The sequence below is a fragment of the Symsagittifera roscoffensis genome, chromosome 1, assembly GCF_963678635.1.
Source record: "Symsagittifera roscoffensis chromosome 1, txSymRosc1.1, whole genome shotgun sequence".
In the NCBI taxonomy this organism is placed as follows: Eukaryota; Metazoa; Xenacoelomorpha; order Acoela; family Convolutidae; genus Symsagittifera; species Symsagittifera roscoffensis.
In genome coordinates this window covers 5,664,973-5,688,738 of record NC_087062.1, presented here as the reverse complement: position 1 = coordinate 5,688,738, position 23,766 = coordinate 5,664,973, and the positions used below count along the sequence as shown (strand labels likewise).

Genomic DNA, 23,766 nt, shown 5'->3' with positions numbered 1-23,766 from the left:
CTTTCAAACCATTCAATTTTTTACGGAAGATACAAATTTCGCTAGAATTGGATTTCTTTGCGGTTTGCTCATGTAATTTACACTTTTGCAAACTATGATTTTGTGTATTTTCCTTTAATTCTCCTGCTTAGAAATTTCGATAAAAAACTTTATTCGGCCTAAAAGTTCATGGCAAACGGGATATCTACATAGTCACATTATAGTAAAAATTAAACTGAAAATTTTTGGACATCAATTTTTTCCCTCTGAACCAATACATTGAAAGGTACAATTTAATAGTACTCTTAGCCCTGCTCGAAAATCATTACAATGTAAAGACGGATCAAAATTCCCCCAAATCCTGCAAAATCATCCAAAAGTTATCAAGAAGTGATTTTCAAAAATCATAAAAGTAGATTGCAAAGAAGAGATGACAACTGTTTTAGACAAAAGAATGATCTCTGCAACTGTCTCGTTTCCGCCTGCTCAACGTTCATTCCTAGATCGGAAAAAGTGACTCTGACCAACATATATGAAAATTACTTCATGAATATGTTCAATGCAGCCAGCAATTGCAAACGGAAACAATTAAGCCGATATTGAAACTGCATTAAAGATATCAAACTGAGACAAACTCTGGACTACGAAAGGGTGAAAATCCATAGAGCAAATGCTCTGAAGTCAATCCTAGTAAAGCTCGCTTCAAGGGCAATAATAGAGCTGAAGCTCAGGCTTCCGTGTGCTTTAGGCGGGCTAAATCTTCGAGTTGCAATTTTCATCAAACGAAACTTCTGTCGGCTCAAGATGCGCTCAAAAAATTAACGCTCAGAACTTGATATCATAAGCCTACTCAAATCCTTATAATTCTTGATTTTGCTTGGTTTGCTTTTTAACCATCTGTTCTCCAATTTTCTTTTGTTAACATTCCATTTTGACTTTTCCGCAATTTATGAAATTTCAATAAATTTTTGACTGCGTGAAATGATGAATGACTAGTGTAATAATTTTGGTTACAAAGATAATTTATAACTTTCTGATTTAATTTGATAAGCAAGAAAGAGAAACCTAACAATTAAGGGTAGCATATAATATAGCAAGCCCTAAAATCATCTTCAAAAATGATTGCATGTTTTTTGGAAACTTTCTTTTATAGCCTCTCTCCCAGTCAAGTAGTAAAGAAAATGTTGATCAATATACTTTCTTTATTGTAGTAAAGACTCCGGTTTTATTTAAACTTGACTTGATTACAGTTGTGATTGCAACTTTGCAAAAATTGCATTCAGCCTCATTGTTGATATGAACTTGTTGAGAAGTGATTTTTTGATATTTATGCGTGTTTGTCGAGCGCCCTTTGAAGTATTTTACAGACAGGTCTGTCAAGTAGGTCTCTGGTCTGGGGGAAGGATTTCCTGGCCTTGGGATTCTGCTAGCGGGCCGCTGGAACTTCTGAGTTTGGGTGAGATTCTTCCTTTTCTGCAAGTTTTGAAGAACTTTTTTCCTTAACTTATTCCTTTCATAAGATTTTCATCATCTATAAAACTCAACCCTGTTTTTAACATATTATTTTCATTCTTAGGCCAAGCAGTCCTATGTGATGAAAAACATGAAGGAGTGTACAAGCAAAGAAGGCTTAAAATCTTCAGGTCTTTATTGTTGGATTAGGTGGGATTTTGTTCTAATTGATACCAATCAATTAGGAAAATATAGCTCTTAACGGATCTAAGAAGATCCAATGGTTCCAATTTCCTATGTGCGTTAATGCAAAATCTGTCAACAAGGCTTCATTTGGTACTTACAAGTGCTAGAAAATTAGGTAAACACAACCATATGAAATGCTCGAGTATTCAAGAAAGAATCTAAAGAATCGAGTATTCCATTAGAAGAAAGTATTCGGATAAATTGAACAAAGTTTTTTTCATTAGCAGGCTTTTCTGAAATTTTTTTTCTAGAACACCCAAAAAATGGCATAAACAAGCGACAGCTATGAGCTCTAATAGAAAACAAGAGCCAATCTCTTTCACTGCTTAAACACCTTCACTGAAAGTCAAGCCCGCCCAAACTCATCTTGGGCAGAGAAAAAAATGCCAATCAGAAGCAAGCTCGATTATGTAAATGCAAAATGGGGAGTAAAGTTGACCGCTTCAGATGAAAAGATAGCAATTTTTGTCCTGACTATAATTGGTATCCTAGCACACAAAAAGAGCTGTTATAACTTCCTCAAACACGGAAATTTGCTTTCTGTAACTGAATTCGTATATACAAAGCAATTGTGTCTTTTCCAAATGATCGGGAGTCGGTCCAAAGAATGATTGTTACCCAATCTTTAAAATAAAAAATTCTTATAAATAAATCGAATGGCAATACGGGGCTCAATTTCAAGAAATGGCTTGCAAAGCTCCTTATCTTTATAGGAAAAAATAACCTGCCCGAACCATTAAGACCTTTTTTTTCGTGGAGCAAAACAAATCGCCTCATAGAAATGTATGAAGGTTTGCGACCGATTGTCATCGTCAACACGCTCAGACGCATTGTTTCTGAAAACCCCTGGCAAAAAAGCTCTCGCTAAACCGCTGGATAGACCAACTATGTTAAATCACTTTTTTTCGAAAAGCTCGGAGTTGTACAAACAAAATCACCTACTTTTCTTTCGGAAAATCAACCATTAATTTGGAGGACGAAACACAAAAGTGTAGAGACCCTAAGGTTTCACCGCTGTTTGCTCAAACTGTACAGGCGCTTAAAAAAGCTTCAAACCAAATTAAACGTTTGATTTTTAGACGATAGAATTCTAGCCGTAGAATATTATATAATGTTCCGAGACCTCAAACAATTGAAATTGGAAAAAACTGTGGCTCAAGACTTAACACAGAAAAATATGAGCGATGATTTCTAGGACCGACCAAAAGGACGCAACACAATACAATCATTGGTCACTTTCAAAAATATGGTCCAAAAAATCCTATCCAAGCATGAACTATTAATTCTTGCACAGTCAAGATGATGAAAAACATCAAGGAGTGTACAAGCAAAAAATGCTCAAGAGCTTCAGAGTTTTATTTTGGAACAGGTGAGATTTTTATTCTAATTGGTACCATTTAAACTGTGCAAATTTAACTCCTAGCGACTCTAAAATAATCCAGGGATTCCAATGTCCTATGTGTGTTAATGCAAATTCTGTCATCGAGACTTGGTTTAGTATTTACAAGTTCCAAAAATTAGATAAATACAGCGATTTCAACTATTCGAGTTTTCAAGAGTTTACCCTTAGCAGAAAGTATTTCGGTTAATTTGAAATAAATTTTCTACATTGTAAAAATGTGTTTGACAGCTTTTCTGAAGTTTTTTTTCTTTCATAACAACCCAAAAAAGCGCGATAACAGGAGACAGCCATGAGCTCTCTAATAAAATAAAACAAGAAAGAACATTTTTACTGACTAAACACTTTCACTAAAAATCAAGCCCGCACAGAAGCATCTTGAGCAGAGAAAAAGAGGCGCATCAGCAGCAAGCTCGATGAGGTAAATGTAAGTGTAGAATAACGATGAGCGCTTCAGATAAGAAGATTGCACCTTTTCCTAACTTTAAAAAATTGGTATCCAAGCACCCAAAATGAGCTGTTATAATAGCCTCAAACTCGGAATACTAGATCTTTGTATTTGATTTCGAGGTGTAAAAAGCAATTTTTTCTTTTTCAAGTGGTTCGGGAGCCTGTCCCGAAAGTTTGTTCCCCAAGTTTTTTAAAGAATTTATTCTTATTACTAAATCAAACAGCAATGCGGGGCGCATTTTCATGATATAGTTTGCTTAGCTCCGAAACTTTATAGGAGAAAGGAATGTACCCGAAACATTAGGACCATTTTTTTATGGAGCAAATTATATCGCACCCATAGAATTATAAGGAGGTTTGCGACCGATTGTCATCGGCAACACGCTCAAACGCATTGTTTCTGAAAGCGCGGGAAACAAGGCTGTCAAAGAACTACAAAATAGTCTCGGGAGGTTTCAGGTAGGATGTGGTTTTGAAGGAGATGAAATTGACGCATACCCTTTAGAAACTTGATAGAGTGTGATGATAACCAAAGCGCTCAGGTTTTTTAAAGTAGATTTTAGTATGCAATAATTTCGCTGAATAGACAAACTATGTTGAATCAATTTTTTCGAGCCGGTGGAGTTGTGTACACATACTCATAAACTATTTTTACTTAATTTCAATCATTATGTTGGAGGACAAAACAGAACAAGGTGGTGTCTCTGAGGCTTCAACGCTGCTAATTGAAACTGTACAGACGCCAAAAAAGCTTCAAATCAAAATAAACGTTTGATCTTAGGACGATGGAAATCTAACCGACGAATATATTATAGTGTTCCGAGGCCTTCAAAACATACTGAAAACGAAAAAAAACTGTGACATAAGCCTTAACACAAAATAAATGTGAGCCATGACTTCTGGGACCGATCAAAAGTACGCAGTGCAATACAATTCTAGGTCAATTTCGAAAAAATTATCAAAAAACAAAAATCAAATCCAAAGATGAACTAGTCAATCTTTGATTCCCTATAGGCGACCTTGTCGCAAAAAATTGCCAAAAAACAAAAAAAAATTGACGTTTTTGATAAACTGGATGCTCATTATAGATTAACCTCCTGAAAAATTTTAGTTTTACGACTCACTGTCGTTACCTGAACTAGCAGCAGCCGAAACGGTTTTTCAGCATTTTGGAAACGTTTTACTTTGCCATCCAGATAAAGGAGGAAGCGAAGAAGACTTAGTCATGCTGGTTGAAAGAGAAAACATACTTGGAGACAAAGAAGCGAGAAAAACATAAGATAAAAGAGACTTGGAGGCTGCCCAGGACTTTTTGAGCAGCCAAACTGACATTTGGAACTCGTATTAATTGTATAAATATTTATCAAACATAACTGGAGTGCTAACCACGGATGATGGACATTTTTTATATTTACTGATAAACCCTGCTATAAACTATAATCCAGCTCAGTTTTTTCAGAATGGGAATAGTGTTAGGAATCGGAAGAGTTTTTAGGGAAATTCAAGTTAAAACCTGAACTTATTTGCGAATTCATGATGACTGAAAACTAACATCATTAAATAACGACTATGAAACTAAGACAAAGCGTAGAAATTCCTTGTGTACAATTGTCAAGATTTTTGACAAGCATATATAAACGAAGCTGAGAAAATCTTTAATCTTGCTCAGCGTATAATAGCAATATTGAAGATGAAGAAAAAAAACTTAAAGCCCGAGACGATCAGAAAAACTTAATGTCCAGTTGGCAATTACTCAATGATAACAGAATCGAATCTTAAACTTTCTTTATAATCAAAGCTGACAACTGTAACTTACTGTGACTACCTCAAAATGAAGCTTCAATTTGTTTACTTTGTCCTACCGCGTCCTACTACAAAAGCATTTACATTTTTCCATATAAGCTCTGTAAGGACTTGAGCAAGGAGTACCCAGGAACCTAGACAGGCATTTCTATTAAGCAGAGAATTACACTCACAATACATGTTGCGAACGTGTACCCGGTACTTTTAATGATAAAACAACTATCGAAAATTTTTTTTATTTAGAGAGCCAAGGGAATATAAGCACAGCTTAATATAAGTATCTGATATAAGCGAGAGATCAGTTTGTAACCCTGGAACGACAGCAACCGTGACAGAAGATCACGGAACTGCAAATACGAAACTTTGATTGATGATGGATATAAATTCCAACTTAAAGTTGTTGAAGTTCAGGATGCCGCCGGCCCTAGGACTGAGTTTTTTCTTCGTAAATTGTTAAAACTAGAGCATAACAACGAATACGAGCAACAATTTAGCCCAATTGTTGAGATAATCTTATTAAATAGATGTCCCTTTTCTTTGACCAAACAGTGTAATTTTAGATGATTTGAGCTAGAGGCACGAAAATTTGATTTCAATCAGTAGTCAAAAAATGTCCACGATACGAATAAAGTCCACAATATAAGTCCCGGCCGCCTTTAGCTTTGGGCGGATGAAGATTACCTCTGGTGATGTATATCATTCGAGCTTCATCATTACCCCGAGCTATAAGAGTTGCCACTCATTTCTTTCGAAGCGGGTTAAAAGGAAGATCGTTTACTGACCCCGGCCTCGGCTTCAATCCCAATAACAAAAATCGACTGAAAATATTACAACTACTTCTAACCCGAGGAAGCCTGCCAAAAGAGTGGGAGCTTGTCATCTGGCACGACGTGATAAACAACAGTATCCACCCCCATCGGAGCAGCAATTACAGAGCCTGCTCAATCAGAGGTCTGCTTAGAATCCTTAAGCCATTCAATTTGCGAATACGAGCAATTTGGTTTGTACGTAGAAGAGGAACCCCAGGGTCTTCGAAAGTTTAATAGAAATGATTACGAAAACTCTAATGTTAATCAACGTGCGAAAACACGTATGACAACGTAAGAGTAAAGTTAGTCTAGTCCTCAACGAGATACAGAGAATACACCCCTCATCTGCCTTTCTTGCGGACTGTTCTACGAAACAAAAACAAACTTCACAGACTCGTTTTGAAGGAACGCTCAAAAACGAGGACTCGTAAAAAGAGATGAAATCAAAAAAAGGAAGTCAAGAGGGAGACGAAAATTAGAAGTTAAAGAGGAAATCAAAAAACCAGAAAATTAGAAAGTTCGTTTCAGTTCAATTTAAAAAAAATTGTTTTCTTTAACTTGCTTTTGTAGCTCCTGAGGTTTAATTATCTTGGAGCGGCGAAGTAAGTTTGTAGGAGTGGAGTACATGGTTGTTTCTTCAAAAAGACTTGCTTTTGTAAAATCCCAGGTTTGGTTATCTCGAAGGTACGAAGCGAGTTTCTTCGAGGAGGCGTGAAAATTAGTAACAGCGCATCTATTTAGTTTTTGAAGCTTCTGATGTTTAATAACCTCGGAGCAGCGAAGTTAGTTTTATAATGCCCACTAAACCCTGTCGCCGTAAAGGCACGGCATCAGTGAGCGACTCCGTTGAACCTTGGGAATGTAAACAGTGCAAGGTTATCTACGGAAACCCAAGCGATAAAGTGTGCGAAATGCCTCAGGATGCCTGGTGCGGCTTACCAGTACATGTGCCAACCAGCTGTATTTTGTTGCTGCACCGATTGCAGTAAAGTTGTCAAAGAATTGATTAACGAAGATCAAGAGTCTGAAAACATTACTTCAATAAATTAAGAGAAGATCTCGACAAAATGATGATACTTTCCAATGATGATGGACATGCATAAGTTCATTGCCAGACCACGTCAAAGAAAATTTGACAAAAATACAGTAGCTTTGAAGGAAGTAACAAATCGGAAAGTCAAGTCTATAAAAGAAGTCTTAATCGAAGCAACAGAGGAGCAACAGAGAGAAGAAGCCGAACAGAAATAGAGAAAGAAAAATATTATCATTTACAAAGCAAAAAAAGTATGGCAATTGATGTCGTAGCGAAAAAGAACGAAGAGGATCAGTTAGTTAGGAACTTTCCATGAAGCATTGATATGACAGAAAAACAAATTGTAAAAACTGTTCGATTAGTTAGAAAAACTGACGAAACTACCAACAGGCAACTCCTGGTTTCCTTCAACAAGGAATAAGAGGTTGTCGAACTAAATCGAAACCTACCAAAATGAAACATGTAACAACTGAAATCAGAAGTCTCAGAATCAGTCCTGACAGAAGTCTTAAAGAAAAGGAAGAAGTACGAAAGATGGTTAACGAAGCAAAAAAGTTAAACGATCAGGAAAAGGAACATCATGCATCTGGTCCGAGGTTTGCAGAAAATAAAAGTCATAAGAAAAACGGAAAATCAGGAACGTTGAAAGCTGGTACACGAACGCTGAGAACTTAATACAAGCGAACCATCAGAAATTGATAAAATTGATCGAAGAAAAAGACAACCCACCAGATTTAATCGAGCTGGTAGAAGCGAAGCCAAATTTTTGAACATCAACTGGAACCCTGTTTGGCACAAAATTAAAAATTACAATATTGAGTCAGTAAATATGAGCCCAAATGATAACGGACGCGGAATTTGGATCTAAATAAAAAAAAAGACTACTCAATCGGACAACAAACGACAGAATACCAAGAAGTTTTCATAAGCGACATTTCCATTGACAGAAAAATGATCTGTCTGGCCATATTGTATTGGAGCCCAAACTTGAGTAACATTTTGTTGAATCGACTAATCTTGGACATCTGCGAAAAAGATGCCAAGAACATCACTGTAATAATGGGATATACAAATCTACCAGTAATAAACTGGGAAGAAATGAGTACAACTAAGAACGGCGACAGCAAAGAGTTTAGATTCTTGAAAACCGCACGAGATGCTTTCCTAATTCATCCTATTATCGAATCAACTCGCCTCATTGCTGGAGACAACCATTCACTTCTTGACATCATTATAACTGATGTCGGGCTCAGTGATTTCAAATCAATGTTCAAACCACCTTTGGGTCACAGTCATTATGTTATCATTGAAGCAGAACTACCCATAAGCCGGGTCAATATCAAAAGCCAAACCTGGTGTAATTTCGCCGAAGGTGATTATGATTATAAAGGAAGGCGAAAAGAGTTGTTAAACATCGAGATCGAATATGCAAATGACGTGAATAAGGTATGGAAAACCTGCAACAACGTCAAACAAATGTTACAGAGAAGTATGTACCACTATTGAATTGGATGTAGTCGAAAAGAATTGGATGTAATCTACTTGGATTTCAAAAAAGCGTTCGACTCGACCCCACATAGAAGGTTAAGAGGAATTTTACATCGATCGGGAAAAAATTAAATTAAATCAGCGATTTTGTTTCAAACAAACGACTAAGAGGGTTAATAAACGACACAAAGTCAGAATGGAAAACGGTGATAAGTGGTATCCCACAGGGACCCGACCTTGGACTGATCTTGTTTTTCATATACATAAACTCTATGACAACCTCAGCCAAGTCGAAGATGTATTTATTTAAAATGATGCCAAACTACTTAAAGAGATAAATAACGACATGGACAACAAAACACTGCAAAAAGATCTTAAGAACCGCGAAGAGTGGTCAGACAACAGCAGGGATTTCAATACAATATCAATATATTGAGCTCAATATCAATATCTTCCATTCAATATCAATATCAATATCAAATAGGATGAAATTTCAATATCAATATCAATATCAATATCTAAAAGCTCAATATCTCAATATTATCACTATTTTAAGATACCAGAGATCAAATTCAATATTGAATTTCGAAATATATAATTAAATTTGTTTAGTTTTTTTTGCAATGTAATTTTTTTTGTTTAATTTGTTTAATTTTAATGCTTGAGTGAGTTGAGTTGACTGTTTGACTGTTTGACTTAGTCAGTCCATTGAGTTATCTTGAATTTCTTTTGGTTTTTTTTTTTACAGAAATGCCTGATGATGTTGTTGAATTTAGTGTGAACAAGAAGAGCGATTTGCCTATTAATAAACTATTCCTGATTAAGTTTGTGAACGGAAAAAAGACAGAATGGCGAAAGTGTCAAAAATGCGGTGATCTTCGCAAAGCACCTAATTCTGGGACAAGCGGCTTACGTCTGCATCTAACAAAATGTCCCGGTTATGATGCCTCTAAGGACAGCCGCGATGTCAACCAGGATGTTATTCCTTTTGCGAACAAATAACAGCGTGGCGAGCGCTGTAGTGAATGGAACTGGGGCATTCGCCGATATTATCAAGGAGCAAGTCCTGCAACAGCGATCGGTAGAAGCAGGAACTCACGATGCCGATCATTCGTATGTGAACCAAAGCATTTCCTTTGAAGACTTTGAAAATGAGGAATACGAGGCCGATTTCAACATTCAGCAGTTCATGAAAAATTTTAGACCCGCAAGTGCTGACGCGGAGCGGCTGTTTTCATTTTGCCGTCTTTCCAAGACATATTTACAAAACAGGCTTAGCGTGGAACGGCATTGTCGCAATGTGTTTTTAAATAAGAATAAGGCCTTCTTTGATTTATAATCAGTGTTCATGTAATACCTCTTTGAAAGAGGCTCTTTCACATTTCAGAAACTTTTTATCACCATTTGTTTTATGTGTATGTGTTAAAACGTCCAGTTTCAAGTAATGATACAAAATCCGTTTTTCTCAATATCAATATCAATATCTAGCCTTCAATATCTCAAAATTAAAAATTCAATATTGACATCGTCTCAATATTCAATATCTGATCATTCAATATATTGCAATCCCTGGACAACAGTCTGCTAAAATTCAACGAGGACAAGTGTGTCCAGTCCAAATGACTATCTCGCATGCTATTTCTGATCATACTGCAAGAAGTTATTGGCAAAATGGGAAGCAATTCGAGAAGGTGAAGGGAGAGAAGGATCTGGGAGTTACAATTGATAGTAAGTTTTCATTTGAGTCGCACATTTTCAAAAAATTAAAAAGGTCAGCTCAATTATTGCCATTTTCAAGAAGACTTTTAAAAGAAACACAAGCCTGGTTTCTGAAAATATGCAAGGGTCTCATTCAACCTCATCTTGAGTATTGTAACCAAGTATGCCATCCGCGATTGAAGAAATATGTAACATTGACAGAAAATGTTCAACGACGAGCAGCATGAAAGGTTATTGGATTACAGGATTTTAGATATAACAAGCGATTACGAAAACTAGATCTACTGTCTCTTGAGTACCGTAGAAGACGAGGAACAATAATTGAAATGTTCAAGATTGGGTACTACCTCTATGATCCGAAAGCGGCAAAAGAATTGTTTGACCTAAACAAACGAGACACCAGTATAAACGTCAGCAAAGTTTTATTGAAGAAGGTCAGTCTAGAAGTACGGAAACATTACTTTACATTTCGAGCAGCGAGAGACTGAAACGCACTGCCAAGTGAAGACATGAACTCTAAAACAACGAATGATTTCAAAATTAAACTGGAAAATTCGAAACGAAGAATTTAAAAGAAATACAGCAAGTGCTGATGGAAAGAGACAAAAAATCGGCTCTATTATCAGAATGAACAACTGATACGAGCCGAGAAAATCAGAGCAGGCAGTTTTCCTAGTCAGAGAGTCTCCATGTCGTTGTTAGTGAGGGACATCCGATGATATTGTTATACTTTGTTTTTCCCCAAAGTTATAAAGTTCCAATGATTTTTGACTGGGTGAAATGCTGAGTGACCAGTGAATTAACTTCGGTTACCATGATAGCTTCTGACCTTTGATTTTAATGTAACTGTTCAAAAATATTTACCCTTGCAATGAGCAGTATTAATGCAACCGCTTAAGTCTTTTTTTTTCTAGCAAATAACTGTGTTCACAATGGTCAATTGGTAAATTTTGTAACCGTTGATTTAATAGCATGTTTGGAGTTTATTAACTGCATTTGTACCGTGTGAGAATGTTAACAGCTGTAAACCAATTTGTATCCGTGCTGAAAGTTTTCGGTAGGTTTTTGGCACCGAAGGTGATCTTAGTCGTAAGCAGTATAAACTGAAGACAGAAACACCTCCGGACTGAACAAGCATTTTAATTGTTGCACGAGTAATAAATACTGAATTGAGCAGCAGGCCAGGGTCAGGTTGATGATCATTTTTTAAATTATTATTAATGTAGATTTAGCGGCGGACCGCAAGGGGTTTCCCTCAACAGAAGGATGTTTTCAGTTCGCTTACAGTCAACAGTTAGTACAGTCACAGAACTTTGCTTATCTTTGCCTAAGCCTTGAAGCAAGATTCTTCGAAGTTGCAAGTAGTAGCATCTTTTGTTACGGAAGACTACTTTTCCCTCAACACCGTAGTTAAATCCAAAAACTTGCATGAAGTTGACCATAATTTTATTAAATCAGAGAGTTTCTTGCAAGCTATTGAAGCGATTTGGAAGAATTGTAAAAAAAAGTTAAGTCATTGCCGAGGATCAGTGATTCCCTTGAGCAAGCGCAGGTATCTCGAGGCAAGACAGCATTGAAATCGTCTGTGAGAATGATACCGGGTGGAACTCGCTGTACGAAATGTTGGTCCTAAGGACTTAACATTATTGTTCTTCGTGGTGATTCTTGTCATTTTGATTTTGAGGTTGTTCATCAGATAATCTATTATATTTTTAAATGCGGGCTTCACTATCTCGCCATGCTTAAGCCTTTCCAGTTTGAAATCTATTATATATTTAAATGCGGGCTTCACTATCTCGCCATGCTTAAGCCTTTCCAGTTTGAAATCTATTATATATTTAAATGCGGGCTTCACTATCTCGCCATGCTTAAGCCTTTCCAGTTTGAAATCAGTGTTTATTTCCTGAAGTTTGAATTTAGCAACCCTATAGTGGGATGTTGCCATGTTTTTCCCAGCTTTTTCAATTGTGGCCTCCATATATTAATAATCAATTCCTTTTAGTTTACGAGATACGACAATTTTCGAGATTTTTCCAAGGTTTCTAGAAATCTTGCCTCCAAATCTCACACTTTTCGAGATATTACGCTTTTTGAGATTTTTTCAAAATTTTTCGGCGAACTTAGATATAAAAAGTTTCACAAAATTTGAAGTTTCAATCTCTGTATTGAGGCTTTGTCAGGGTACTCTCAGGAGTTGCGAATTTTTCCTCCGAATATGACTGCTCAAAACCTTGTAGTTTTCAAGATATGACGTTTTTTATTATTTAAAAAAAACTTTTCTGATTCTTAAAAATTTTCCGAAAACTTAAATTAAAACTCCTTCATAATTTGAAATTGCTAACCTGTATTTGGGGGCTGTCAGAGTAATCTCAGGGGTTGCGAATTTGGCCTCCAATTATGAATGCCCAAATATTTTTAATTTACGTGATACGACAACGACGATTAATTTCAAGCACACTCAATTTACTAAATATATCGCAAAATTGAAATTCCTAGGCCTGTAGTTGTGTGCTTTTAGAGTACTGTCAAGGATTGCAAGTATTGCCATCAAATAAGACTGCTCAAATCTTGGTAGTTTTTGAGATAAGACGTTTTATCTGAATTCTTGAAAATATATATATTTTTTAAAATTCAAGTTTCCCAACTTTGTAGTTAGGTACTGTAAGAGTACTATCAGGAGGTGCAAATCTTGCATTCGAAATTGGTTACAATTTGTCTAGTGAAACGCTTTTTTCAAATTTTTTGCCAATATTCATTTTTTTAAGGAAATGTGTCTTCATAGTTTTTTTAGTTCCAAATGGATAAGGCAAACGATTACGATGTTTCTGAAGCGGAAGTAATTGGAAGAGGGGCTTATGGTACGGTCTATCTATGCAAACGGAAATCAGACGGAAGACAAATTATCTTTAAGGTAATAATTGCTCTCAAAAAGCTTCAGAAGCTTCGCCTCTGTGTTGGTAGTTTAGGTGGCATTGAAGTTCTGGGTGGTTATTATAAGAATCTTTTTTCAAATATCGTTTTTGAAAATCGTCTGGTGAATTTTTGAACATATTTTGGATCTTTGACTCATTTGCAAAGAACCTTTGACCATTGCTTTGTTTACGATTTCTGGGCCAATTTGAATCAGTGTTTGAATTTAGAAGCGTATGAGATGCCGATTATAATACGCAGTGTAATCGAATATAGTTTTCAATATGTTCAAAAAGCTCTCCATTGCAAGTAGTCATGACCAAATAAGGAGTGCAAGTTGCCATTGATCTAGGTCTGGTCGACTCAAATAGAAATTGATAGACGACGCTTGTCTAAAAATGAACAGCTATATTCGGCGCTCTTTCTTATTTTGGTTTTTCTATCAAATGTTATTTTACCTGAGTGAGACGTGGCTAAAATTACCATCAGCCAGGTTGCTTTAAATATATTTGATGCGTTTAAATTACGTCATTTAAGTTTGAGAGTAACTATGTGAATATTTGAAACAGTTCAAATCTAATGAAAGGCATAGATATTTTACTTTTGCTCCGAGTTATTGCGAAGCGAAATAACAGAGTTAAAATGATCAATTTCTCATCGTGCAATCCGGAATCAACTATAACTTCGTGGGCCAGAGTTAATAGAAAAGTTGGCTTGGAAAACAAATCAAGACAAGATCTTCTGCTGCCTGAATTAGAAGAGCGGGACAAGATTCGCTTCGTTTGTCTCTCAGATACTCACAACAAACACACTGATGTGGTTTTGCCTGAAGGCGATGTACTAATACACACTGGCGATTTCTGTATGCGAGGCGTGATAGATGAGGCCGAGGAGTTCAACCGGTGGTTAGGCACTTTACCCTTCGAGCACAAAGTCGTGATTGCTGGTAACCACGATATGTGTCTGGACACACGAATGAAAAGAGGTCGCAAAATTGTAGACGGACATGAGCTGTTTACGAACTGCTATTATTTACAAGAAGAGAGCGTTGAAATTGAGGGTTACAAGATTTTTGGGTCGCCTTGGGTTCCCACGTTTGGTTTCTGGGGCTTCATGGAAAACAGAAGTGAGATCAAACAATACTGGGACAAGATTCCCTCGGATACAGATATTCTATTGACTCATGGGCCGCCAATGGGAGTACTTGACAAATGCGAATCAGGAGCTCTAGCGGGTTGTATGCACTTATTAGACGCAGTGGTAAATAGAGTGAAGCCGAAATATCACGTGTTTGGACATATTCACGAAGACCGAGGAATCGCGCACGCCGCGTTTAGTGAAACGACATTCATCAATGCAGCTAATTGTACAATTTTCTACCAAGCAGAGAACGAACCAATAGTATTCGAGCTACCGAGAAAACATTAAATTCCCATTGTAGCAAACAAAACGAATCCAAATTAAGTTTTTTTAATGCCTCCAAAACTAATTTGAGTAATAAATTAGGTAGTAAATTAATCATCATCGTTTTTTAAGTGCGTCCTATGATACATCTGAGCTACTAGACTTATTTACACAAGGGAGCTGTTGAATTTTGTGTTTTATTATGAGTCGACTTTCCAATCCAATTCGCATAAATTAGTGCTCTTTTTGGTGGCTCTTTTGCTGCACACTCTTTTGCTGCGCAGTTAATTAGCATGTGCTCTCCGCTTCACTGAACGAGAAAAAAACGTGAAAAAAATTAAAGAAAATCACAGTTGACAAGCTTAGGAATTATTGAACGACTTTAAATTCTAGTTTAAAAAAACGCGTCCATAAACCTAGAAACAAAGTCCGACCGGAATTCGAACCCTGAACATAAAGATCCGAAGTCTCGCTTTTTACTACTAGACCTAGTGTAATTTACTACTTAAATTGAAGTTTGTTTAGCTGAAAAAAAGACTACTTCCCAATCACAAGTACGATGGCTCTTGTAGGTGCAAAAATGTTGTTAAAAAACGTTAAAAAGTGAGAATTGTCCTTCTGCGATCAATCAAACTTGATATTTCTGATATAATTTTAAAAACAAAAAAAAACTTGCCCGCAACTCGATACCATTGCAAAAACTATATTATAGCAATTTATGCACATAATATTCATACATATGTAGCATGCGCAATGCAAATCTTAACTCTTTTTCATTTTCGTCGTTTCATATGAGCATTTCGTCTTTGCTCCTCCGATTTAAAACCATAGCCAAAAAACTGGAAAGATGTACAAGGAAACCGAAAAAATAACTAATTGAAAATGATCGAACATTTTTTTAACCTTCGAAAGAAAAGATATCACGCTGAAACTCTTCGAATTTCAAATGTTTATGATTAACAGTATTTTTGCTTAAATAAGCCATTTTACGAAAACTGGATAAATAGGTATTTTTTATTCCCCTGGGAATTCAGAACACTTAAGTCCATTTTATTGAAACTAGAAGTCATTCACGTTTTTCGTGATTTTTACACTTTTGCTGTTCGTAAGTCGAGTTTGCCTTCCTTTAAACAACGGAAATAAATTGAACTGAAAACTATAGGCAAAATCAAATTTACGTGTGAACAAAATTGAGGGATTTTTCTGGGAAAAAAATCAGCCAGACCTACATAAGTGAAAATTCATTCAATTAAGCACCGAGAACGTCTTCAACACTCGGAGTTCACATACTTTACACAGAGGCAAAGCGGAGCATATTTTGCAAAAATAGCATTTTCAGCTAGCAGACAGGAAAGAAAAGGAGAGCCACTAAATCTTACGAAAAAAGAAAAGTTTTCGAAACCACTATTTAAAATTTTGCCTGAAAATGATGTTTTATTTGCGGAAAACACGTCGAAACACTTTCGACTGCGTTTAATGAAAATTCAAAAGCAAAATTAAAGAAGTTGTCATGAAATCAGATGCAATCCAGATGCAACTATACGTAATACAGTTCCCTCGATCGGCTTTAATTTAAGTAATATAAAACGAAATCATTTAGCAGACAAACAATGAGCCGACAATTTTGTTGCAACGGAATATTTCCCGTTCGAAAAAAGGTCCTGGTCAGATTGGAACCCAGGACCTTTGCCATCCCAGGCGTATTCATTACCTCCATACTAAGTTCACCGGAGGCGCTTAGAAATTCAATTTTATTATGAGCCAAGATACCAATTCATTCTATTAAACAAGTTGCTAATCCGAAAAATGAGTCTATACCCCGATATGATAACACTTGCTATGATAACGCTTGCAAGCGTAATTACTTCCTAGACTTTTAAAAGTACCCAACAATGCGGCAGACCGCATTTGTTCTATTTAGAAACAAGCAGGTACGGTACAATTTTAGCTTCTTTTCTTCGAATCTTCCACCAAACGCTATCTATATAAAATTTCAGCTGCTAAATTTTTCATCAAGTTACATATCTTTTAGAGCGGGGCGTTCAACAGTGCCGAAGTACAACAGTGCCGAAAAAGGCGGGAACATTTCAGAATCATTTACACGCAATCTAAATTGCAAATTTTCTCTCGCAAAATCTTTAAGTGCCACTTAAGATTGTAAACGATCTTTGTTTAATTTTTGATTGCCGCACTTAATATGTTGAAATTTGTTCAAATTTTCGGCACTGTTGAACAAAGTTTTCATTTTCGGCACTGTTGAACAAAGTTTTCATTTTCGGCACTGTTGTACTTCGGCACTGTTGTACTGCCCCTTTAGAGCCAATAGCTTGCCTCTTTAAATCGCCTCTTAAGGAACGGAACATATTGCACGTTATTACTCCTTAGCTAGTCAAAGTGGTAATTTTCAAGCCCATTTTATTTTAATAAAATATGTTTCCATTTGTAGCTCAAGAGTTTAATTGTCTTTCAGATGGCACGAAAAAATTCTGTCAAAAATTTAAAGATGAGACTTTGGCTCCAGAAAAAGCAATTCCGAGCACTTAAATTCTGTCAATTTCTTCAAAATCGAAAACGTAAATGTAAAAATTTTCATTTTCAGCGAATTTCTCAAGCAAAAAAAAACCAAGCCTGTATCAATAATGATATGTAGGTGGAACTTATTTATTCAGTTGTCTGTGTAAAATGCACCAATTAGTTACACTAACGCAGAGGTGAAGCTGCACTTCGCAAACTCAATCGGCAAAACGTCAAGAAAAAGAAGAAAGTACAACCACTGCTGAAGTTTTGAAAATAAATAAACTTCATGTGAATCGAACAACAGCGCTGGAGAATTCAAGGCGATGGCCCTAAATGGTTTATAGGGGTTTTTCTTTGCTAATACACCACCAGTGACGAGTTAATTTGTTTTGGTTGTCGTGTAGGAGATCCCGATGGGCCAGATGAGTGCGGAGGACAGACAGGGGGCCATGAATGAGGTGCAGGTGCACAAGATGCTCCCTCCACATGCCAACATAGTGCAACACCTCGACTACTTCATCCACGACAGCAGCCACGCCCTCATCATAGTCATGGAGTACATCAGAGGCGGCACTCTTTATGACTTCATACTGAAGAGAGGAACCTCATTATTAGGTAGAGCTCTTCGTTTTTATATTTAATGCCTAATTGGCAATATCGTTTTTGGTCCACAAATCGGACGAAGTTAATTAACCTAAAACTGCCCATTTCAACGTCGTTTTTCTGTTTTTCTTGATTTCCTCACGTAAAAACCTTGTTCAAAAAACTAATTAACCTTAAATGGTATCTTTTTGGACCAATCAAACTGCTCAAGGTCACTGATATTGCCAGCAATTTGGCATTAACTATATAAACATTTCAAGAATGAAGTTGATAGAAATCTTTCACGTGTTTGTTTGAGACGTAAAAAGCACTGATCCGCCGCATTCTTGATCATTTCTAAGTTTTCAGATTGACTGTTGTTGATTTCTGAAAATATGATTAGTAATTAGTATTATCTGAGATCAGTATTTACTAAACTCTCAAAGCTGTAGAAAAAACTGTTATAAGTATTTAAAAAATTGACTTTGTTAAGAGAAAGGTGAGAGGACTGTTGATGACCTCTGAAAAAAATAAGTAACAGAATCTGTGATTTCCTTGTCCCTCAAAAGCCATAGAAGCAAAATAGTAATAAGTATCTTGAGTTTTGACTTTGTTAAGAGGAAAGCAAGAGGGCTGTTGATGAACTCTTGAGGGGAAAAAATGGCTGAATATGAGATTTCCCAATCCCTCAAAAGACAGAAAAAAAGCTTTAATAAGTATCTGAAATGTTGACTTTGTTTAGAGGAAAGCGAAGTGCTGCATCTGTTCGTGCAGATGGCCTTGGCGCTGCACCACATCCACTCCAGAGGAATCCTCCACCGGGACATCAAGACTCAGAACATCCTCCTCACCAAACCATCTTCATTTATAACTAACAATAATATTAACCAAGACAGAGATCCCCAGATGCAATCACTAGTCACTGCCACCACAGTCAAGCTGTCTGATTTCGGCATCTCCAAGATACTGGCGTCCAAGTCGAAAGCTTACTCGGTTAGTAGACACTTATTCTGTTCTGAAGTAGTCTTGGTCAAGTGTGGTCTAATAATGCTTCCGATGAGCACGAGTCATCAAAGCGGAACATAGGAAGTTTTTTTCATGTCGAACTGAAGACGAAAAGAATGGTCGCCCTGTTGCTTGTCTGATGTTTTTGACAGCTTAATTGCCAGACTGCGGCTTTTTTATATAGTTTAACCAATCTTTATCCTGTTGGTGTTAGTTTAACCAATCAATCTTCATCCTGTTGGCATTTTCCACTAATGATGCGGGTAATTGAGCTCCAATAAATTTATATTTTCTCTTTGTTTTTTCTCTCGATCACAAAAAAGCAACAACTGAAGCTTTATCTTAGATTTTATCTCTTGCCGGAATCAAATCGAGATCATGATTCTATTTGGTTGCAAAAACTTTATCTGATTGGAAAAATCAAGTTTTTTTCACGTTTTTCGACAAAGAGTATGTTGTCACTAGGATTGTCAAGGCTGAGTTTGAACGTTTCATGTTCCAAAATATCTGTTATTACTACAATGTTTTGCTTGTGCTTTTTTAAGGTAGTGGGAACTCCCTGTTATATCAGCCCAGAACTGTGTGAATCCAAACCCTATAATCAGAAGAGTGATATTTGGGCCTTAGGATGTGTACTATACGAGCTCTGTACCCTCAGTCGTGCCTTCGAAGCTGCAAATCTTCCCGCTCTGGTGTTCAAAATAATGAAGGGAAGCTACAAACAGATCAGTGACACTTATTCGCCAGAACTGAAGCAGCTAGTTAGAAGTCTGCTCAACCTGGACCATACTAAGAGGCCTTCTGTGAGTCAGATTCTGGCCCAGCCTATCATTGTGAAAGTGATGTACAGCACGATAGTGGGCATAGGTGCTATTACAATGAACACAGCGTCAAGTAGAAATCAGGTTAGCTGTTTGATTATAATCAGGCTCCGGATCGAAAGTTTTAAATCTGAAAAGTGACATTTTCAAATATATTTTGCAACAAATTTTTGCGACAACTTTTGGTTATGCTCAACGAGGAAGGTAAGATTATTTTTTTTTTGCAATAATTTGGTTATGCTCAACATGGAAGGTAAGATTGTTTATGTCATTATAAAACTGTAAAATCCAAATGGTTTTGAATAGGGTTTCTTTGAATTGTTTCAGATTCTTAGTTCAATGATTCGTTTTTATTGTTCCGACTTTCGATACGAAAGTAACGGAATATTTGTGCTCGGAGTGGGTTTTTTTTTCTTCAGACAAATTTCGACTTTTTAACTAGCCGTTTTTGACGGAATTTTTTATATCATTCAAAAGGTATTGTTATCTTGAGCTTAAATTTGAAAAGATATTTCACCTGTGATCATTTTTCGTAAAGTTATGAGGGTTTAAAGATTGCCATTTTGGCCATTTTGACCAATTTGGGACAATTAACGCGCGATATAATGCGCGCTATTAACGCGTAAGCGGAGATTTAGTCCGTCTTATAAATCGTTCCAAATTGGTTGAACGAAGCTTATTTGCCATAATTGATTTGTTACAAGGAACGAAATCTATCTTTTTGTACTTTATATGGCGTGTGGGGGGATGATTTTCATAAAAATTGCAAATTTTAGAAGAAAAAAAATCTTTTATTTTATTTCATTTAATTTTTTAATGTTATTACTGCTGCTCCATAAACCTTAAAAGGCAGTCGGAACATTCAGGGCTTCGCCCTGATACGAGCAGTCTTGTTTAGATTGGAAATGAGTATAATTCAGCCAAGACACGGAAGGATAACTCTCATAACGAAGGCACATCACAAAGCATAGATGCGGATGGCAATACTGATTCGAGAAGCAACACAAATGTAAATGATAGAGGTGGTGGAAATAGCGCAATGGATAATGTGAGTTCGGTGTTTATGTGGGGTTGTTCCAAACATCAGTATCCAGCTAATCTGGCCCTCCCGTCTGGAGTATGTCGTATGCAGGATATAGCGATTGGCAGGTCACACAAATATGCTCTCTCAGATACAGGAAAAGTCAGTATGAAATCCTAATAAGTTGCAAAAAAATTGGAACATGCAGAATTAACTAAAAAGAGCGATATGCCAAGTAGTAAAAAGTTGGAACAGAAAATTAATTTAAAATCCAAGTAATGCAATTTCGGACAAATTTTGCATGCAAATTCGAATGGCGTTGAGACATGAATTTTGTCTTATTTTGCATGGAAGGTTTTTTGAAATAGTTATTTTGCTCTTTTTAAATATATTTTTTTGTCTGTTCCAACTTTTTTCTACTCTCTATTGTTAACCTCTTTATATTTTGGTCTGTATTTGAAGCTCATAATCAATATGCTAGCGTGTGGAGCGGTGCATACAAGGAAAATATTTCAATAGTGGGAAATGTTCAATTTGAAAAAAGATCTGGAAAGGGCTGAAAAAATTCGAGATCGTATTGTAGGAAGGAATGTGATAGCTACAGAACTAAAAATTGCAAAAAAAAGTTGTAGTTATATTTCGGGTCAGAATAATGTTTTTGATCGTTCTTTTTTTCGCAGATCTTCAGCTGGGAACAAGTGGAAACAACCGAGGAAGAGAGTTGTACGATGCAACTGCCTGGAATGACCACCGCAGAATCTTCCTCAGGTTTCCTGTCTTCCACGTCAACATGCTTCGTGCCCAGATGTCTGGAAGGTCAAGGCGGTGTGGTAGTAGCCAAAATAGCATGTGGAGATCTCTTTGCAGCTTGTGTCACAGACAGAGGAATCCTGATGACGTTCGGCAGTGGTTCCAGCGGATGTCTGGGTCATGGAAATTTCCACGATGTGAAGCAGCCTAAAATAGTGGAGGCGTTAATTGGAAGTGAAGTTATGGACTTGGCATGTGGATCGAATCATGTAGTGGCGCTCACTACAGACCAGGAATTGTTCTCCTGGGGAATCGGAGACAACGGTCGGCTGGGTCTGGCTTCGGCTAAGTGGGGTTCGGGGACAAGCGAAGGAACAGCAGCTGGAAAAGGTGGAAGTGGTTTCAGAGGATGTAACGTTCCTGTGGCTCTCAATGCTCAAGTGTTTGAAAGTAATGTGGTCAAAGTGCACTGCGGACTGGACACTACCTGTTTCATCACCAGAAACAACAAGGTATGCGGTAACGATTGTTATGTAGTAAATTAGTGGTTTGAATTATGACCTCCAGCTCTGTAATTGGTCAGAAAAAGTTGCTTCATAATTTAATCTGATTGGTTGACCAAGTTTAGTGGAGTGCTGAAATGTAGACTTTTTGGGATGTGCAAATTAGTTTTCAACGTCAGAGAAAGCAGTTTGAGTCATTTGAATTATTGGGTCATGTTCAGAAAAAGTTTTGGAAAAGTTTGTCACCAGAAATTTGGAACCAACAGTACAAATTCAATATTGTCAATGTTCAGATTATTACCTAGTACAGAGTTAATAATATGCCTAAACTCAAAATCAGCGCCTTTTTTTCAATGAAGGGATCGTGATTTTTTCAATGATGTCTACGTTTAGTAAACAACGCTTGATTACATTATTTTGATAGAACACTCTGGAAAGAAGTTGCCCATGAAAACAGAAAGAAGTTGCCCAAGAAAACGGCAAAAAATTAAAAAACCAGGTTCTGTTTTTCTGTTTTTTTTTCTCAACATTTACTGTGTTAGAGGTTCATTTTTTAAAAGTAATGAACGTAGTACTTTTATATAGGTCTTGGTGATTTTTTTTTTCAGGAAAAGTCTTAATTTTTTCTTAATTTGTTTTAATCGAGTTTCGTTTAGATCTACGTTTGCGGGAGCAACAGAGACAACAAACTATGTCTGGACTATTTCTCACACGAAGACAACCACACTAAACAAGTGGACTTCATCAATCAGCCGACGAGAATCAAACACGAACTGTTCACACACATTGTTGCATGTTCAGTCGGATACACACACGGCGCATTTATAGATTCCGAAGGTCAACTGGTGTTAAGTGGGTCGAATTCCACAGGTCAATTGGGTCTACCCTCAACAGACAGAAGTGTGGGTACGAGACACGTGACCAAATTGGACTGGGCGGGGGGACGTAATTTGGGGTCCGAGTGTAGATTTGTATCTGTGTCATGTGGCGATTATTTTACTGTAGCTGTGTGTGTTGACGGGACTGTTTTGTCTTGGGGTAGAAATGCTAAAGGGCGACTTGGCAGGCCGATTACACAGGGGGGCAATGATACACCGGGACAGGTGCAATTGAAGGGAGTGGGGGAGGGACGCAACGTTAAAGTGCAATGCAGTCATGATGGTACTATGTTATTGGTTCAGCAGTCACACGGACACTCGAACTGAAGTTTTGTCGCCGGTGTAATTTGCAAGGAATTTAGAACCATTCTGTCACCCGGAAGCAGTTAAAAAAGAAAAGTTTGGATAATTCGGATATCGAAAACGTTGCCTTGTTCGAGTCTGCGTTTGACGCGTTAACTTAATACGTGGTAAGTTTTCTTTCTGGTACTCACAAAAAGTTGCCAAGAGATCTTGAGACTCTGTAGATCTACGGATTTTTGTCTAAAGAGAAAATGCTTATTTTTTGTAGCAATACGATGTCTTCCGGTTAGTGTGCAGTTTATTTCAAGAACGCTGATTTATACACGTTAAATGAGAATAATGTAAGTTTGCTAACATAATATGCTGTCCATAGAAAATAAGTGGAAAAAAGCATCTTCATTGATTTATGGAATACTATGTTTCTATGTAAATATTGTGCATTAACTACTAACAATGGTTGTAAAAACTAATATAACACAAATTGTACATAAAGAGATATTTTGGTACTCTTAATTTATTTTGTTGAATTCAATTATTTCTATTTTTAATTTTTGTTACTGCTAGCGAGTGTAGAGTTAGTTATTTAACGAATCCACTTATTTCTAACCCAACGAGCTAAAAAGTGCTCATTTGGTTGGCTCTTTTGCTGCATAGCATTGACAATTTAATAGCATTGATCTATCGGCTTTTTTGG

The 23,766-nt window shown here is 36.8% G+C and overlaps 2 protein-coding genes across 3 annotated transcripts in view; both read left to right on the top strand.

Annotated features, from left to right (window-relative positions):
• The window catches only part of LOC134857066 (serine/threonine-protein kinase Nek8-like), a 109,608-nt gene extending 85,988 nt beyond the window's left edge, over positions 1–23,620 (top strand). Inside the window, exons 2-8 of one of the 2 annotated variants that reach the window (XM_063873414.1) lie at positions 13,161–13,289; positions 17,614–17,824; positions 18,534–18,784; positions 19,342–19,701; positions 20,516–20,800; positions 21,319–21,900; positions 22,548–23,620. In XM_063873414.1, the coding sequence (XP_063729484.1) occupies positions 13,176–13,289; positions 17,614–17,824; positions 18,534–18,784; positions 19,342–19,701; positions 20,516–20,800; positions 21,319–21,900; positions 22,548–23,096 (2,352 nt within the window). In that variant the 5' untranslated portion in view covers positions 13,161–13,175 and the 3' untranslated portion in view covers positions 23,097–23,620. Of the gene's footprint in view, positions 1–9,420; positions 10,388–13,160; positions 13,290–17,613; positions 17,825–18,533; positions 18,785–19,341; positions 19,702–20,515; positions 20,801–21,318; positions 21,901–22,547 lie in introns of those variants that run through there. The other variant, XM_063873415.1, reaches the window with a different exon arrangement.
• On the top strand, positions 13,299–16,743 carry LOC134857068 (metallophosphoesterase domain-containing protein 1-like). The gene has a single exon (XM_063873417.1). It carries the CDS (start codon positions 13,868–13,870, stop codon positions 14,714–14,716), a length of 849 nt encoding a protein of 282 aa, XP_063729487.1. The 5' UTR covers positions 13,299–13,867; the 3' UTR covers positions 14,717–16,743.
• Positions 23,621–23,766: the final 146 nt, after the last annotated feature.